Raw genomic sequence first — 19,288 nt, forward strand, 5'->3', positions numbered from 1 at the left:
CACCCCTGCCTTAGAGTGTAACCTAGAACCTGTCTCTGGCTGACAGGCCCCGCACGATCTCACCTCTGCCCGCTTCCCACCACTCTCCAGTCACCTCTGCGCTCCAGCCGTTGGCCTCCTTAGGGACCTGGAGCTGGCCATGCCATTTCCCTCCTCACAGCCTCTGCACTTTCACTCCCTTTACCTGGAATGTTCTTTTCCAGATCTTCCTGAGGCTAGGCTGACTCGCTCTCTTACTCCAGACCATCTTAAATGTCACCCCCTTCATCCAGCTCTTGCTTTCTCTTGTCCACAGCGCTTCCAACTATTTGAAAGGATCTCCTCCATAGTTTCTTATTTATTACTTGTCTGCCTGCACTAGAATGTGCATTCCGGTCTCCTCTCACTCAGCACCGGTGCGGTGCCTGGGCAGGCATTGCTAATACTGATCAGGCATGAGTCAGAGTGGAGGCTCTCCGAGGAATATCGCAGGAGACTCGGGACTGGATGCAGTTCAGCCTTCTTCCGTCGGAAGAGCTGTCGGTGTCGCAGTGTGGACTGGAGGACCTGCTTGCAGCTCTTACCTCGTTGCCAGTGTGCGCTGGGTGGGTTAGGCTCAGGAGGAGAGGGCTGTCAGTAGGAAGGAGGGAGTGGGTCATACTGCATTCCTGTAGCAATATTCTTCTTCCTCCCCACCCTCCTCCTTCTCCCCCCCGCCCCGCCCCGTTCCCCACACAACATAAAATTTACCATTTTAGCTATTGTAAACTGTGCAATTCAGTCATATTTAGTACATTCACAACTTTGTGCCACTACCCTCACCATCTAATTCCAGAACATTCTCCTCACCCCAAAAGGAAACCCAATACTCATAAGCCATCATTCCCCATTTCCCCTCCCCGCAGCCCCCGGCAACCACTGATCTACTTTCTGTGGGTTTGTTTATTCGGGACACTTCATATAATAGAATCATACAATATGTGCTCTGTGGTGTCTGGCTCCTTTCACTTCGCATGATGTTCTCAAGTTCATCCAGGCAGTAGCCTGTGTTAAGACGTCATTCCTGTTTATGGCTGAGTAACATTCCCTTGCGTGGCTGCACCGCGTTTGTTTGTCCGTTCGCTCGTGATGGTTGAGCTGTTCCCGCCTTTGGCCTGCTGTGAGCAGTGCGGCTGTTCACATCCAGGCACATGTTTTTGTCTGACCGTTTGTTTTCCGTTATTTTTAATTGTCTGCCCCAGAGTGGAATTGCTGGGCCATGTGACAGTTGTTTACCCAAGTGAAATACTGCTGGACTTTCCCCCAGTGCTGCCCGTGGGCATTTCCACCAGCAGCGCGTTAGGCGCTGGTGTCTCCACATGCTCCCCGATACTCATTTTCTGATTTTTACAGATATGTATTATTAATTCTGGAATAGCCATCCTAGTGTGAGGTGGTGTCTCAAGGTGGTATCTTTGATTTGAATTTCCCTAATTACTAATGACGTTAAGAATCTGTTCATGTACTTCTTGACTGTTCTGTATCTTATTTGGAATGTGCCTTTTTGTGGAAGCTTACATTCTTTGTATTGTAATTGTATGTGAACACTTTTTTCTCTCTTTTCTTAAAATATATTTTTATTGATTTCAGAGAGGAAGAGAGAGAGAGATAGAAACATCAATTATGAGAGAGAATCAGTGATAGGCCACCTCTTGCACATCTCCTACTGAGGATCCAGCCCACAACCCAGGCATGTGCCCTGACTGGGAATCCAACCGTGACCTGCTGGTTCATAGGTCGATGCTCAACCACTGAGCCACACTGTCTGGGCTTTTCTCTCTTTCTTGACCGTAATCTGCCTCATATATAAAATGTGGCTAATACACTTTTCAGGTGAGGAGTTGGTTTTGGGAAATTAAGGCATTACTCCAATCTTTGTTAATATAATTTTGAGATTTTCTCTTTCTTTCTTGCTGCTGTCCCACTTTCTGTTAAAATGCAGCATGTAAATTTTAGGCTTCTTTTCCAAATTTACAAATTTAATTCAGTTTTACTTTTCTGAACTTTGACATCTCTGAATCTGTCCCATCATTATTAAATCCTGTAGATGTTTAGGTTTTAAACATATTTTAGTCATTTTGTTTCCTAGCTAATGTAAAATCTAGGTGAGTATTTGACTTTTTGCTGTTTTAAGGAAAGCGGGCAATGCTGAAAGTAGTTTTCATTGCAACCATTTTTTCCTTTCAGAAAAAATTGCCTCTGACAACACTGGCCCAGTGTTTGATGGAAGGGTCAGCTATCCTGGGAGATGACACACTTCTTGGGTAAGGTGACACCAGGCGTGGGTTTGCCAGATCTAGGTAAGTCCCCATCGTAGAAAGGGGACCAGCACTGCTTGGGGAAGCACTGAGGAGGCCTTCAGTCTGGCTGCGGACTCCCTGCAGAGGAAGGAAAGGTCTCCAGTGAGAAGCAAAACCCCAGGCCCAGTTATATTTACTGCCTCTGCAGTGGGGCACCTCCCAGGCGGAGAATTATCATAAAACTGCTGATGGACAGTTGAAATCCCTAGGGCTCCAGGAAATGCAGATATGAATCCTCTCAATGTCAGATGTCAAAGCATATGGGATTCCCAGAAGAGCAACCCTGGCTGGTCTTGAGCTTATAATAAAAACAAACTAAAAATAGAATTGACATGAGAGCGACTCCTCAGGCACAATAAGGAGGAGAATCAGTGCCCTCAGAAACAAAACAATAGGACAGTCTGAAAGAAAATATAAAACAATTATATTTAAAATGAAATTTAAAAATTAAGTAAGCACATTGTGTGCTTTGGCAGCACATGTACTAACATTGGAACGATACATAGAAGATTAGCATGGTCCGTGCGCAAGGATAAATTTTTGAAGCAATCATATTTTAAGAAAAAAATGTTGTAACTATGTATGGTGAAAAGTGTTAACCAGGCCATTGTGGTGGTCATTTTGCAGTAAGCACAAGTATTAAATCATTGTGTTGCATACCTGAAACTAATATAATGTTATAATGTTAATTATGCCTCAATTTAAAAATTAAGTAAGGACAAAATAATCTTGACCAAAGAAGCAAACAATATGAAAAAAATATGCAGAATCAAAGAAAAAATAATAGAACTTATTAAAATTCAAATTATACTTACTATAATATAAAAACTTATTAATGATAAACAGAAAATTGCACTCAAATAAAAAATTGATGAACTTCAAAACAGATCTGAAGTCACCACTTAGGATGAAGTGCAAGAGAAGAGGATGTAGGCATTATTAAATGGAGAAGGCATGGATGATGCCTAGCAGCAGTTCCTAAGAAGAAAATATGGAGAGGGAAAGTTTATGGTTGAATTTTTCTTTTCTAGATTTTAGATTTGATGAAAGACATAATCTTTAGATTTAAGAAGCACAAAAAGTCCTGATTAAGATCAACACAAAGAAATCTATCCTTGGACACATTGTCATAAAACTGGAAATTATTAAAAAGAAAAAAAGTGTCATTTAAGCAGAGAAAAAGATAATTACATATTAAAGAGTAATTAAACTGATAACAGACTATTTATTCATCAGCCAAAATAAATGCCAGGAAATAATGAAGGAAAATCTTCAAGTATTGAGGGAAAATATAGGAATGCAAGATTCTATGACAAACTAAATTATTATTCAAGAATAAAGGGATAACAACAATATTTTCAGCCAAAAATTTAGAGAATTTACTGCTTGTGTATTCTCACTGAAAGAACTAGTTAAGTTCATGTGAAATAGATTATGTCCAGAAGACAGGAATGAAATGCAAGTAGCAAGAGAGCATTTGTAAAGAAAAAAAAAATAGTGAATATAGTGTGGGAATGAAAACAAGGCTTTTTTCCTCTATGTATTTTAGGTTCCTCTCCGGTGGCTCTGCAAATTAAATTGGCAAAGGACAGATTAAGGAGAAAAGCATGCAAATTTTATTACTGTGTGCAGAACTCGGCCATTAGTAACTCAAAGGAGTGGCTGAAACGGGCTCATATAGCATCTCAACAAAAGAACAATGATATTTAGAGAAGTGGCAAAAAAAAAAGGAAAATAAATTTGAGTTTCTAGGGCAACAGATTATGGGAAGGCAACGATATGGAGAAACTATTGGAAAATAAGAGTCGTTAGTAAAGTTCGTTACTTCTTTGGGGCCTCCTTTAGGTGGGAAGAGCCCAGAGTTGTCTCTGGTGACTTACCTGTGTCCTTCCTGGTGGAGTGGGCAAGAGAGACACTTCTACAAATTTATGTTCTGCTTTTAGGCAAGTGGGGAAAGGGGGGTGGAGGGGGTGTAGAGACCTTATTTTCTATCTGAATCTTCTCAATTGCCTTCAGCTCAAAGTAATTCTTATGCCATTGTGGCATATTTCGGCACATTCTGCTACCCTTTAGTGTAAGTAAATATTAATAAGCATTGAATTAATGGTAGAAACATAATAATAATTTGATGGGAGTTGAAAGCAAAGCGACACTAAAATACTAGAAAATATTAACATGAAACATTGGAAAGGGAATTAGTGCTGCAGGTTCCTACATTGTTTGGAAGGAGAATAAAGATAGTACATTTAAAGTAAATGCACAAGTTAGAAAAGTTAGAGTAACCACGAAAAGAATAGAAATAGAATGTATAACTTCAAATAGTAAAAGAATAAAAAGGGAAATAAAATAGAAAAAACATAGAAGGAACTAAAAGAGAAAAAAGTAAGCAAAAAAGCATAATAAGTAGAAAACAGAAAATGAAGGTAACAGTTGCTACTGTGTGTATTTGTAATCATTAGGGATTAAATGGAGAAAACGCAACTGTTTATAATATAAAGAATGTCAGATGGGTAAATGAAGTCATTATATGCTCTTTCTAAGAGTCACACCTAAATCATGACACACATGGTTGAGAGTAAGGGATAGAGGACACCCAGGTAAAGATGACGGACTGAATACACACATCTAATTTTTTTTCTTCAGAATCTACTACAACAAAGAGATTCATTTTTACTTAAAAGGCATAAACCCAAAGCAAGAGGAAAGACAAGAGAGAAGACAATAGCAACAAAATTTTGTGAGCTATAAAACATGATTGATTGGGAACTGATTTAACAAGTTCCTGAAATCTGACTCCCAAGGCAGGCTATCCAGAGAGCCAACCCCACTTCTTCACATGTGGACACAGCTCAGGATTGGTGGCACCAGGCATGTCGGAACAGTGGGTCTCTGGGGGTAGGGAAGTGATGGAACTTACGAGTGTGGATTGTAAAGCTAGTCAACTACCACTTGGGTTGCTCAAACCCAGCACTTACCTCACCTCTGGGAAACTCATCCCCTCACCCCCAATCCCAGCTGAATGGTGGAGCTTTATTCTCTGGGTAAAACAGCTTCTCTAGACTGGGGACACCAGGTAAGGTCAAGAAGAGACTTGAGTGACCTGCTGCAGCTGGACACTGAGACTCCAGCTGTCTCCCCACTCACGCAGCCCTCAGGCTCCTACTCCCTAAGCACGAAACTGGAAGAGCCTTCTGTGAGGTGTCTCCAGCCCCAGGGGAATGAACTGCAGACAGGAAGCCGCTGAAGGGGGCAGTGCTCCAGCACACAGCCCAGCTAGATCACCCGGCCGATGAGCTCCCAGCTGTGAGCTCCGCTCACAGTTTCCAAGATGCTGGTCTCTGTCCTCACATACAGACAGGACCGAAGATCACCAGGCACTTGAAACTTAGACACCAAAGTTGGAGAAATAATACAAGAGTGGAATCAGGAAGAAATAGATATTGCCTGGGGGAGGAGAAGATTTCAGGAAAATTATCACTTATATTGTCAAGTGAGAAGAGAAAATAAAGCCTCTATTAAATAGAAAATAGGAATGTGAATAAAAGTATTTATGGGAAAAGCACTCAGAGATCAAAAGCAAGCTGATAGAAATGAAGAATATGACCTTCTCAGTAGGTTTGGAAAATGAGGTTGAAGAAATTTAGAAACGAGGGCAAGAAGACGATGACAGAAAATAGAAGAGTTGGGAAAGCAGAGGAAGTTTTAGGCTTCAGTGACAGGAGTTGTGAGGGAAGGAGATAAAGGGAGGACGATGATGATGATGATAAAATGATCTGAGAGAATGAGGACCGAAGGACACGTAAGGGCCGCTGAACTCCCAACACAGTGAAAAAATTACACCGGGGCCCGGGCTTCCACTCAGTAGTGGACATGAGTGACAAGTAAGAGATTCTGCAATCTTTTAGAGAGAAACGTCACATAAGAGGGTCACAAATTTGAATGCCTCCAGCCTTGCCAGGAGCAACAGTGGGCGCTGGAAGATGATTGAGCCATGCCTTCAGCAGCCTGACGGGCTAAGCCGAGGCTGCCCAGCTGTCAGTTGCTGGGTGGAGGGCAGTGTCGTGATGAGTAAGTTCTCAGAAATCGACGCCCCACCCACAGTTCCTCAGGCAGCTAAGCAAGATGTGCTGTGTAATGAGGGAGTGACCAGGAAAGGGAGACAGAGGATGTAGGGAACAGGACACTCAGGACAGAGAGAGAACCTGCAGGAAATGGTGGGGGAAATGCGGGAAGACAGCTGTGCCCGGGGCAGAAGGCAAACAGCCTAGAGCAGCGGTTGCCAACTGGTGGTCTGTGGGCCACTGGTGACCCGTGAGGTCCGAAAGTTGGCGACTGCTGGTTTAAGGAAACCTTTGGAGCAGTGGTCGCCACCCTGTGGTCTGTGGACCGCTAGTAGTCCGTGAGGTCTGAAAGGTTGGCGACCGCTGGCCTAGAGTGACACGGCTTTGGGAGAGAGGAATTCAAGAAGATGAAATTCGTTCACATCAAATATAGTTGAGTAAGAGACAAACTAGAAAAGTGGCAGAGGATTTGGGGTTCAGTCAGGTCCGTAGAAGATTGAACAAAGAAATCAAAACGAGGCGATGAGGAACTGCAGAGAGAACAAACCAATGTGCAGGAGAAACCCGTGGCCACTACACGACCCAGCCTTCCTCCCCATGGCAGATGGGGCAAAATGCAGTGCTAAGCACCTGTGGTATTCATACATGGAGGGAGGGGAAATGTAAAGACAGCTAAATTCCCATTTTCCATACTCGACAGTCAACAACTAATGCTTACAATTAGAAAAAAATTAACATTAGAAATATGGAGGCAAGTAACAGAAGAATCAGGTCAAAAACACCATTAAAAAGGTACAAAAATAAGCCTGGGTGTTGACATTTATAGCGGATATGAAAAAGAATTTGAATGCCCTCTGCATCCACACACATATCTGTAAGTATATAAAGAACTCCTACAAATAACTTCAAATAACATATCCCGGTACAGAAATTCCAAAGAATGTGAACAGGCTCTTCACAGAAGAGGGAGCCTGCTGGACCCAAGACATGAGAAGGCAGCCAGGCAATCAAGCAATGGGAATTAAAACTAGGAGGAGAGAATGCTCTGTATCCACCATGTGGCAGAGATTAACATTTCTACCCGCACCGAGGGCTGGCCAGAGGGCAGAGCAGTGGGACTCTCCGTTGCATCGGCACCTCTAATGAAGTTAGGGGTGCGCAGACCTCTCCTTCACACAGAACAATCCTCACACATGCAGGGACTCACAAGCACAGGCGCCAGGCCACTGCGTGGAAGAGCCACGCACCGTGGACCGTGGGCAGGCTAATAAATGGCGGTTTATTCACAGAATGGAACTCTGTGCAGCAAAACGACCTAATTCTGTGTGTGTCATGATGGGTAAGCCCCAGAGACAATGATAAATTTAAAAAGCATGTGACGGGAGGCTAGATTCCGCGGGAAACCGTTGTGTAAACGCTTACGGTAGGCGATGCGTTATATACTGTAAGCGAGCACACACATTTGGTGAGAAGTGTACGGTAAGGGTAGGGAAGGTGCATACTAACCTTAGAACAACGTTGGCCTCTTGTTGATTCGTACAAACATTTCACACGGGTTTCAGTTAATGTGGTACCATGAGAAGCGAGGACTGCCTGGATGCCGTCCGGGGGAATTAACCTTTTTGAAATGTATTCTTGCTTCTAGGAATATGGCAAAACTTTCCCCTCATTCGGCCTTTTCTTCTTTGCTCCTTATTAATAACTTGAGAATGGATTTCCACTCCTGCTTTGTCTGTCCATCCTGCATTGAGAAAGGTTTATGGCTGGGGAGAGTTTTTCTCTAAGGGCCTGTTGGAAACAATGTCTCCAGTGCCCTGGGGGAGGCAGGAGCACTGGTCCTTGGTAGGCCGGGGGGTCCGCTCTCGTTCTCTCCGCATCTCTCTTATGTTTCTCTACATGTTCCCTCTACCCCAGGCACACAGTAGGCACTCAGCATCATTTAAAAAATTGATAATTTCAGAAGTAGTAATGGAAGCGCAAGCTGGTCCAAGGGACACCATGGAAAGCACTCGCTTTATTAGCACCTCTGTCATGAAGGTGTTCCCAGCCAGGAGGTGCGGCAGTGTGGCGCCGTGACCTGCTTTCTGGGCTGTGCAGCGTGGATTTCTCCTCTGTTGCAGGAAGATGCTGAAACTCTGTGGGGAGACAGAGGACAAGCTGGCACAGGAGCTGATTCATTTTGAATTGCAAGTAGAGAGAGATGTGATCGAGCCCCTGTTTTTGCTGGCGGAGGTGAGGAGGGGATGCGGCCAGGCCTGAGCGAGGAGCGGGGACAGAGGGCGGGCCCTGCAGCCTTTCCCCTGCACTCCTGTTGTTTCTGTCCCTCACCTGCTCTGTGCCGCTGCTTTCCACGGGGTGACCACCAGCCACGCCCACCGTCAGGATTGCCCAACACAGCAACCCCTCAGTGTTGCCCCTTCTCCCGCCCACTTTCCTCTCCGTTGGCGTTCCAGGGGGAGGGGGCAAGCTGGCAGCATTATCCCCTTCCCCACCAGGGGCCCCACTGCCCTCACCCCCCTGCCCTCCACCCCTCAGGTCTGCAGTGAAATGAACGGATCCTCAGCCTCCTCAGGGGCCTGGATCCCTGGCCAAGACCCTATAAGGCAGTGATGGCGAACCTATGACACATGTGTCAGAGGTGACACGCGAACTCATTTTTTTGGTTGATTTTTCTTTGTTAAATGGCATTTAAATATATAAAATAAATATCAAAAATATAAGTCTTTGTTTTACTATGGTTGCAAATATCAAAAAATTTCTATATGTGACACGGCACCAGAGTTAAGTTAGGGTTTTTCAAAATGCTGAGACGCCGAGCTCAAAAGGTTCGCCGTCACTGCTGTAGGCCTCCTGCAGTTTGTTACATAGGTCTCTTCTCTTGGATGGTAAAGGACACTGAACAAAACCGCTTTATTAACAAGAAACCTTAATGTCTATGTGACAGTTTTGCTAGCGTCAAACAAGTAAGACAGGAAATGGTTGGGACTTCCTTTGCCTTGAACCCTGGCGTTCCTCCCAGTTGCCTTTAGTTGGTCAAAGCCCAGCTGACGCCGGCGCTGGCACTAGAACCACCAGCATCAATGGGAAGGTCCCATATCCATGCAACTCCTCACCCTCACACCTCCGCACCCGCACACCTGCACACCCTCACACCCACACTGCTCTGCACAGCACACCTCCACATCCTCATACCCCACACCTGCACACCTCCACACCTACCCGCTCCACACCCGCACACCCTCACACCCACACTGCTCTGCACAGCACACCTCCACATCCTCATACCCCACACCTGCACACCTCCACACCTACCCGCTCCACACCTACCCGGCTCCACACCCGCACACCCTCACACCCGCACACCCTCACACCCTCAGACCTGCACTGCTCTGCACAGCACACCTCCACACCCTCATACCCCACACCTGCACACCTCCACACCTACCCGCTCCACACCTACCCGGCTCCACACCCGCACACTCTGACACCCTCAGACCTGCACTGCTCTGCACAGCACACCTCCACATCCTCATACCCCACACCTGCACACCTCCACACCTACCCGGCTCCACACCCGCACACTCTCACACCCTGAGACCTGCACTGCTCTGCACAGCACACCTCCACATCCTCATCCCCCCACACTTGCACACCTCCACACCTACCCGCTCCACACCCGCACACTCTCACACCCTGAGACCTGCACTGCTCTGCACAGCACACCTCCATGTCCTCATACCCCGAAACCTGCACACCTCCGCACCCGCACACCCGTACAGGGTGGTGGTCACTACCTCCTGAGGCTCTTGAGCTCTGGGAATGTGTTCAAAGTGACTGAGGAACTCAGCTTTTAATTTTGTGTGACTTTTGTTGATTTGAAAATAAAATGGCGTAGCCACATGAGGCTGGAGGCTACCTTATTGGACAGCACTGCTCTGGCCATGTCTGGTTTCCTCTCTGGGCCACCCCCTGCACCTCTGCCTCCCCTGCTGCTGTTCCTGGGACAGAATTCCTGGGGGTATGATTGCTAAGTGCCTGAAAGCATTCCGGGAGGAAACCCGAGCTGTGGGCTCTGCTATGGGCCACTCCAGTCTTCTCGGATGCCATCCTGCTACAGGTCTCCCCAGCCTGTCCCGGGCCCTTGTTCCTCACAAGGTGGCCCGGCATTGCAACCAACCTGGAGCAGTGCCCAGGGCAGCTGTGCCGGAGGCCGAGGCGGCTTGTGTAACCACGACACCTGTGTGGCTCCCAGCGTAGCCCCCGAGCTCCGTGACAATGTGGGGTTCCCCGGACACCTCCACCTTCCTATTGGAAGTCCTTACACTCGGCCATTGCTCACCCCGCCCAGAAGCATGGATAGACAGCACCTCACAGAACACTGGATCTTCCTCACATTTTTCCTCCTCTACAAGCCACAGCCCGAGATGACTTTGGTTTAATTATGGCCAGTTTTTTCTTTTAAATTCTCACATCCTGCCCCAATTTTGCTGGGCCTGGAACCAAAATCCCTCCCTGGAATGTTCAGTTAAGCCATTTTTAGAAATAAAAATATGAAAAGAGCATCCGCACAACCACCACTGTGGAGGAACGCCTCATAGCCCAGGAGAGCCGTGGGGATGCTGATGTCTTAGTCACTTTGGGAAAATCTGTCTATAAAAACATACCCTCATTGCATTCCCCATAGCGTCTCGGCTCCTGAGCCGCTCCCTTCGTCTGCTGTCTGTGGAGTTAGGTCTGCGTGTCAGACCTGCTTATGTCCCCACGACGGTCCTCGTGCAAGCAGAGAGGAAGGTGATGGAGGCCCGTCTGCTGTCAGGGTAGCAGCAGGAATGAGGCCACGCCTCAGGGGCAGGGGGCGCAGTTTCCAGGTGCTCTGGGCTGCTGCAGGTGCCCAGCGAAGAAAGTAGAGTTAGGTCAGGAAAAGGATTCGGGAATTTGACCTAAAAAGAAGGGTTGGGAGACCTCTAGCAAACTTGTGTTTGTCAGTCACTCCTGAAGAATTTATTTGGAGCTTCAGCTTGACTGTGTTTCGTCTCCTTTAACCACAGGTGGAAATCCCAAATATTCAAAAACAGAGGAAACATTTAGCAAAGTTGGTGCTGGACATGGACTCCTCACGAACAAGGTACAGTAGGGCAACTTTGCTTTCATCTTTGCTGCTTCGAAGGAACACTGATCACCTTTGGGTTGTGGGCAGGAGAGTATGTGACTGTGTGCATACTGACACCCCTGTGTGGCAGGCACTGGAGGTGAGAGCAGTGAGCGGAGCCATGGGCCCCACTCACAGAGGCTGTTGTCCAGTTAGGGGGAGAGAGCTGGGTAGGTGAGCAGCCGCACCAGACAATCTCAGGCAGCTGTGAGTCACATGAAGAAATGACCTGGAGGAATGCTGGGAGGGATGCTGGGTGAGGGGGCGGCAGCACCAGCTAGGGTAACATGAAGAGGGCTTTCTGAGATGACACGTGATCTTAGACATAAGTGATGGGAAGGAGGTGATCGTGCAAAGCTCTGAATCAACACTGTCCACCACGTAGGAGTAGCCAGTGCCCGGCCCTCGGGTGGGAATTAGATGGAGGTACACAGGATGCAGGGTGCAGGCCAGCATGGCTGGGGTAGGAGGAAAAGGATGGTTGTGTCTGTAATGAGGGCAGAATTTTGGGTTCTGGGGACCAACTCACCTTTTTCTGAAGCTGACGGTGTAGATATCTCTGTCCTGTAGCCATTCTCTAAACACCGTGGCCATTATGAGTAAAGTTCCAGGGTGCCACTCTCTCCCAGAATCCACCAGGAAAGTCCTGGTGTAGCAGGGGTGCTGCAGGCTTTACGATGCTCCGACTGTGGCTGCCACAGGTCGTGGTGGTGCGTCATTTTATTTTTTACAATGGTATTCATGTGTTTATGTAGTCTGCAAGTTGAAAGAATGCAGGGTTGTGAATATCTACTTATATAAAAACCCTGGTGTAACATCACAACCCGAGAAGTGACCAACCGGAAGGAAGTCAGTCCTGCAGGGGTTGTCTTGGAAACGGCTGCACCCTCCCTCGAGCTGTTTCCCAGAGCTGTTTCCAGTAAGGGCGAGGTTTGAGGCAGGAACCCACCCTTGAAGCATGGAGGCATATCTTTATAAAGTGTGTTGCGCCAGCATGGCCAAGGTTGAACCTGAGTGAGGGCGGCTGAAAGGCTTAGAAAAGACAGATAAGAGAATGAAAGCTGGGTCTCGGTGGGACACTGCTTCTCTGAGAGACAGTGACCACGCCCACAGCCGTGTCTTTATTTTATAGCAGATGCTATGAGGCAAAGTAAGGGCGTGACCAAGATGTTTACAACATTCTCCTGGGTTTCAATCCTACTCATCTACATGCACCTGAACTCTATCAAGCCTACATCACTCAAGCACATGGGGCCATGTGTTTGGACCATAGGTTCAAGCTTACAACTATAGCTGTTGGCTGAAATTGTGCTGGGAGGACCCTGCCCTCCAAGCTGGGACTTGCGCATGGCAATGAGAGGACTGCCCTCTCATCAGTCCAAGGCTTGAACCTGTCCAAAACACTGTAGCAGCTCCACTCAATAAAGTTTTAATACATTATATTAGAGGTTGTGGTGGTACTGTTTTACCCACAGTGTCTACAGGAATTGCTGCAAATTTACTTCTCGGTGGAAGAACCTTTCATTCCCAATATAAATGACCAATTCCATTAAATGAAACTTCAATTTCTAGACTCTATATAAACAGTGAAGTTGCTAAAACTATTAAAAAGGCCCAGCTTCTCATTATTGATGAATGCATCATGGCATCCAGTCATGCTATAAACACCAAAGACAGATTACTAAGAGAAATTATAAATCTGAATGTTGTATTTGGTGGGAAAGTTCTCCTTCTTGGAGGGGATTTTCGACAATGTCTCAGTATTGTACCGCATTCGATGGGATCGGCCATAGTACAAACGAGTTTAAAGTATTGTAATGTTTGGGGATGTTTCAGAAAGTTGTCTCTTAAAACAAATATGAGATCAGAGGACTCTGCTTATAGTGAATGGTTAGTAAAACTTGGAGATGGCAAACTTGATAGCAGTTTTCATTTAGAAATGGATATTATTGAAATCCCCTTTGAAGTGATTTGTAATGGATCTATTATTGAAGTTACCTTTGGAAATAGTATATCTATAGATAATATTAAAAATATATCTAAACATGCAATTCTTTCTCCAAAAAAATGAGCACATTCAAAAATTAAATGAAGACATTTTGGATATACTCAATGGAGATTTTCACACATATTTGAGTGATGATTCCATTGATTCAACAGATGATGCTGAAAAGGAAAATTTTGCCATCGAATTTCTTAATAGTATTACTCCTTCAGGAATGCTGTGTCATAAATTAAAATTGAAAGTGGTGCAGTCATCATGCTATTGAGAAATCTTAATAGTAAGTGGGGTCTTTGTAATGGTACCAGATTTATTATCAAAAGATTATAACCTGCAGAGGGAGAGGTTGTTCTGATTCCAAGAGTTGATTTGTCCCCGTCTGACACTGGCCTCCCATTTAAATTAATTCAACGACAGTTTCCCGTGATGCCAGCATTTGTGATGATTATTAATAAATCACAAGGACAAACTCTAGACACAGTAGGAATATTCCTACCTGAACCGTTTTCGCACATGGTCAGTTATATGTTGCTTTCTCTCGAGTTTGAAGAGCATATGACATTACAGTTACAGTTCTAAATACTTCATCACAAGGGAAATTAGTCAAGCACTCTGAAAGTGTTTTCACTCTTAATGTGGTGTGCAGGGAGATATTAGAATAAGTTTAATCACTTTATCAGTCATTGTTTGCATCACTGTTGTTTTTTTTTTTTTTTTTTTTTTTTTTTCTTTTTTTTTTTTTAATTAAATCTTTATTGTTCAGATTATTACATTTGTTCCTCTTTTTTTTCCCCCCATAACTCCCCTCCTCCCAGTTCCCGCCCCACCCTCCGCCCTCACTCCCCACCCACTGTCCTCATCCATAGGTGCACGATTTTTGTCCAGACTCTTCCCGCATCTCCCACACCCCTTTCCCCCCCAGGAATAGTCAGTCCATTCCCTTTCTATGTCCCTGATTCTATTATAATCAACAGTTCATTCTGTTCATCATATTATTTATTCACTTGATTCTTAGATTCACTTGTTGATAGATGCATATTTGTTGTTCATAATTTGTATCTTTACCTTTTTCTTCCTCTTCCTCTTCTTAAAGGATACCTTTCAGCATTTCATAGAATCCTGGTTTGGTGGTGATGAACTCCTTTAGCTTTTCCTTATCTGTGAAGCTCTTTATCTGACCTTCAATTCTGAATGATAGCTTTGCTGGATAAAGTAATCTTGGTTGTAGGTTCTTGGTATTCATCACTTTGAATATTTCTTGCCACTCCCTTCTGGCCTGCAAAGTTTCTGTTGAGAAATCAGCTGACAGTCGTATGGGTATTCCCTTGTAGGTAACTGAGTTTCTTTCTCTTGCTGTTTTTAAGATTCTCTCTTTATCTTTTGCTCTTGGCATTTTAATTATGATGTGTCTTGGTGTGGTCCTCTTTGGATTCCTTTTGTTTGGGGTTCTCCGCGCTTCTTGGACCTGTAAGTCCATTTCTTTCACCAGGTGGGGGAAGTTTTCTGTCATTATTTCTTCAAATAGGTTTTCAATATCTTGCTCTCTCTCATCTTCTGGCACCCCTATAATTCTGATGTTGGTACGCTTGAAGCTGTCCCAGAGGCTCCTTACACTATCCTCGCATTTTTGGATTCTTTTTTCATTTTGCTTTTCCGGTTGGGTGTTTTTTGCTTCCTCGCATTTCAAATCATTGACTTGATTCTTGCGCTCCTCTGGTCTGCTGTCTGGAGTCTGTATAATATTCGTTATTTCAGTCCGTGTATGCTTAATTTCTAGTTGGTTCCCCAATATAAGATCGAGTGTCTTATTAGTTTTCTTGTAGATCTCATTAAGTTTATCGGCGGCTTCTAAACAGTTCTTGAGAGACCTTAAAAGTGTGGTTCTGAACTCTATATCTTCCATTGACAATTTTGTCCTGTTTCTTTGTCTCCGCATTTTTTATGCTTCCTTGGTGCACCCCCTAGTGGTCTTTGTTCGCAGTCTTATAGTTAAATCTTGATTGTTGTAGCTAATTCCAGGGAGGGTTTGACCTCCAGGCCAAGTGGCTATGAGAATCAGCTGTGTCAGCAGTGAGAGAACTTCTGTCCTCTAGGGAGGTGCTAATCTAGCCTTTGCCTGAGGCTATCCGGCAAAAGCCTCTGTGCAGGGCTTGGGCGGGGTGGGTCGCACAGGATCAACAGGGTGGGCCGGAGAGAGCAGTTATGGTGGCTCTCAGTCCTGTCCCCAGGGGCTCTGCCTCTCTGAGTCCCAGCAACCACTGCAAAGCTCAGAGAGAAAGCTGCACTCGCTCTGACCGAAGCCAGACAGTTCCGCTTCTCCCGTTTGAGTCTGGGTCCCTAAAGACTCACCCGTATCTGGAGCTCAGAGTCTGCGACTCCCTCCCGATTGAAAACGCCAACCGCGCCCTCGGCCGCCAGCCCGCTCCGCGCACTCCGCACCTCAGAATTTGACTTCAGCACTGCGCCTCCTCTGAGTGTCCGTATGCGTTTCTCTTTCCTCCTAGTTGTAGGACTTCCACTCAGCCAGTGTTCCTGTGGTTCTGGGTGATGTCCCTTCCGTTTTTTGGTTTCACTTTTGAAGTAGTTGTTCAAAGCAGCAAACTCCGGCGTTAACCTATGCCGCCATCTTGGTTCTCTCTGCATCACTGTTGTTTTTATATCATGTTTTTGTTGTTTTTATCATGTTTTTGTCATTTTTATATCATGCCTCTGTTGCTGTTATATCTTTTGTTACTGTTTATTTATTAATAAATTTATATATTATTTTCATATACATTTTACTAATTTCCTTTTATCTCTCACGCTTCTATTATAGAGAAAGGGCAAAATCAATATTAAAATATTTCTGCTAATTAATTCCCTTTTAATGTGCACAAATTTCATGCACCAGGCTACTAGTTAATTAATATGGAATTAACTGTTTGGCTCTACCTTAGGTCTATGGCAGGTTAGTTTTAATAGTCTCCGCATCTTCCTTTAATTTTCTTGAGAAAAAGAAACAAAAACAATATACTTGGGCTGAGAGATGTAGGACAGAGTCACAAACCAGGAGCCAGAAATGAAGTACCAAGATCATGGTCACCTACTTTCTAGACCAGGGGTGGGCAAACTTTTTGACTCGAGGGCCACAATGGGTTCTTAAACTGGACCGGAGGGCCGGAACAAAAGCATGGATGGAGTGTTTGTGTGAACTAATATAAATTCAGAGTAAACATCATTACATAAAAGGGTATGGTCTTTTTTTTTTTTTTAGTTTTATTCATTTCAAACGGGCCGGATCCGGCCCGCGGGCCGTAGTTTGTCCACGGCTGATCGAGACCTATGACCTTGGTCAGGTCACTTAAACGCCCTGAGTAGCCTGCACACCTGTCGACAGGTAGTGACAACATTTGTGGGTTCACCTGGGGAGGTTGTTTTGAGGTCACAGGACTTTATAAAAGTGCTTTGTGAAAGGAAGCTGCTACTGTCACCAGGTGGGACATTGGAATTTGGCATCTGGACCAGTGAAAAGTATAGGCAGTCCCCCAGGGCAGAAATGAAATAGGTTCGGTCAGCAGAAATACCAAGGTTTCTCTAATGTTTCCCAGACTTCAGTCCACCTGAGTGATTTTTGCCATCTGTGCTTACATGTTTTTTAAAAATTGATCCACTTTTTCCAAATGAATCTATCTAACAAAGGAATCTTATAGCACTGTGGTAGGTTGAAAAGCAGTGCCCTTTGCTGCCAATACCCGGTAAACAAAAGTGAACGGGATGAAAGCAAAGCCGGTGTTGTTACATTTCAGATCCCGCTGCCTCTGGGAGGCTATGACCCAGAAGCTCTCCTTTGTTGTGAGGGCCGGGGAGGAGTGGGAAAGTTGCTACAGTTGTTCTGACCCAGATCTGAGGTCTCCCTGGTGCGTGTGGAGGAGTCAGAGCAGCCTGCATGCGCATAATTGGTTTGGTGTGACTCACCAAGGCGTCCTGTGCCACATAAGATTGCCTCCCATCACCCCTGTCCCATAACTTCATATGGGACAGTGCTCAAGTCCCATACTTTGGGAGGCACATCAGATGATTGTAGAGATGCCGACTGTCCCACTGTCTGGAGGATCATGGCCACCGTGCTCCTGGGAGGACCAGGTGGTTAGCCCTGACATCTGGGCTTTGCCAGGATAAGGAAAAACCCAAGTTCCAGCACAGAGCTCTGGTCAAAAGGCTAGTGTCCAGCATCAGAGCCTCTCATTGCCACCGCCTCCTCCCTCTTCTGTCCTGTCCCCTGAGACAGGGTGTCTCCTGGGTGACAGCCACGGTCAGTCTAGGCCGTGTGCTATGCTGAATGGTAGATTCTGGGACCTTAGAGAAAAGTCATTGGGGACGCAAATCCATGATGTAACAACTTTTTCGTAGTTTCAGTTCATCCTCTCTTGTATATCCATTTGGTAAGGAAATCTCTACCGTCCCTCTCCAAATGTCTGTGTTTATAAACTTCAGTTCAGACCTGCAGTTATTTTTGTTTCAGACCCCAAACGTCCTTTTAGATGATGCTCATAGAAGCCCGTGTCCTTGGTCCTGTTGGTGGTTCTTCACAGCCCGCTTGTGTGGTTGTGAGTTTGGGGGTTGCAGTTTGCTCTGGAGGGAGGTTTTTGGCAGTACGACCGGCTCCTCAAAAGCCAAATTACTTCCCTTCAGGTCTCTGCTTTAGTGCCCACGGTGGGAGATGCAACCCTAGGCCTCGGTTGTCAGTTTAGGTTCCAGGCTTCAGAATGAGAGGGGCTCTCTTGGCAAAGTGACCTCTCTCTTCCCTCTTTCATCTCAAGCCTGAGTTCATGCGTCCTGTAGGACCTTGCTGAAAGCCACACAGAGAGACCAGCTCGCCCACCTTCCTGCCCTTCCACCCACCCCAGCCCCGAGGCAACATGGGACTGCATCCTGAGATGCAGCAGTGAGCATAAGACCAGCGCCATGCTGTTGAATAGCGGGCTCCCGCCACTCCTCTGGGGTAATTGGGTTCTCACTGCCCCACCTCCACCCTCACTACTTCCCGGTTCAGCCAGTCGGCACATGGTCGATTCTATTTCTTGTGACATCCTCCTCTGGTTGCCAAGTCTTTCTTTAGTCCTGTTCTGTGTGTCATGGATTACAGCATCCTGACGGGACAGAGCATCCAGGTGCAGACGCCGCCTTTTGTGACAGGCAGGATCTTTCTGACTGTGAGCAGTGCCTCTTCATCAGTGGTCCTGAGACTGGATCTTTGAAATCTGCCACGACTCTGGTGGATACTGCCAAATCCAACAGTTACTCAGTGTTTAATTAGGTCTACATCCAGTGTGTGTATTTGTCACTGTTCAAGTCAATCTGCTTCTCTGCGACATAAGCCAATTATATAAACCTTAACATCCTCAGTGGCACTGAAGCTTAGGAGGTGATTGAAGATGGTAGATGAGAAGGATGGAGGTAAACTCAAGGAAGCTTAGCTGAATTAAAAATATGGATTGGCCCTGGCTGGTGTGGCTTAGTTGGTAGGCTCATCGTCCTGTACAGCGAAAGGTCGCAGGTTCAATTCCCAGTCAGGACACATACCTAGGTTGTGGCCCAGTCAGGGCGCATGCGGGAGGTAGGCGATCTCTCTCTCTCTCTCTCTCTCTCTCTCTCTCTCTTTCTCTCTCTCCTTGGGTGAGGATTTTTTTAAATGTGAGTTGAAATAGAATAAATGTGAATGATACACGAACATCTTTTCTGCTATAGGTTTGGCTTGGCAATGGTTAAAGAAAGAGAC

General features: G+C 45.8%; 1 protein-coding gene and 1 pseudogene across 5 annotated transcripts in view; both read left to right on the top strand.

Annotated features, from left to right (window-relative positions):
- The window catches only part of ARHGAP44 (Rho GTPase activating protein 44), a 189,975-nt gene that overhangs the window by 103,468 nt on the left and 67,219 nt on the right, over positions 1-19,288 (top strand). For all 5 annotated transcript variants that reach the window (XM_036341687.1, XM_036341688.1, XM_036341692.1 and 2 more), the window contains exons 4-6: positions 2,206-2,282; positions 8,500-8,611; positions 11,428-11,504. In XM_036341687.1, the coding sequence (XP_036197580.1) occupies positions 2,206-2,282; positions 8,500-8,611; positions 11,428-11,504 (266 nt within the window). The remainder of the gene's footprint in view (positions 1-2,205; positions 2,283-8,499; positions 8,612-11,427; positions 11,505-19,288) is intronic.
- On the top strand, positions 2,783-2,878 carry LOC118672525 (annotated as a pseudogene).

Source organism: Myotis myotis, unplaced genomic scaffold (assembly GCF_014108235.1).
Source record: "Myotis myotis isolate mMyoMyo1 unplaced genomic scaffold, mMyoMyo1.p scaffold_m19_p_17, whole genome shotgun sequence".
NCBI classification, from domain to species: Eukaryota; Metazoa; Chordata; class Mammalia; order Chiroptera; family Vespertilionidae; genus Myotis; species Myotis myotis.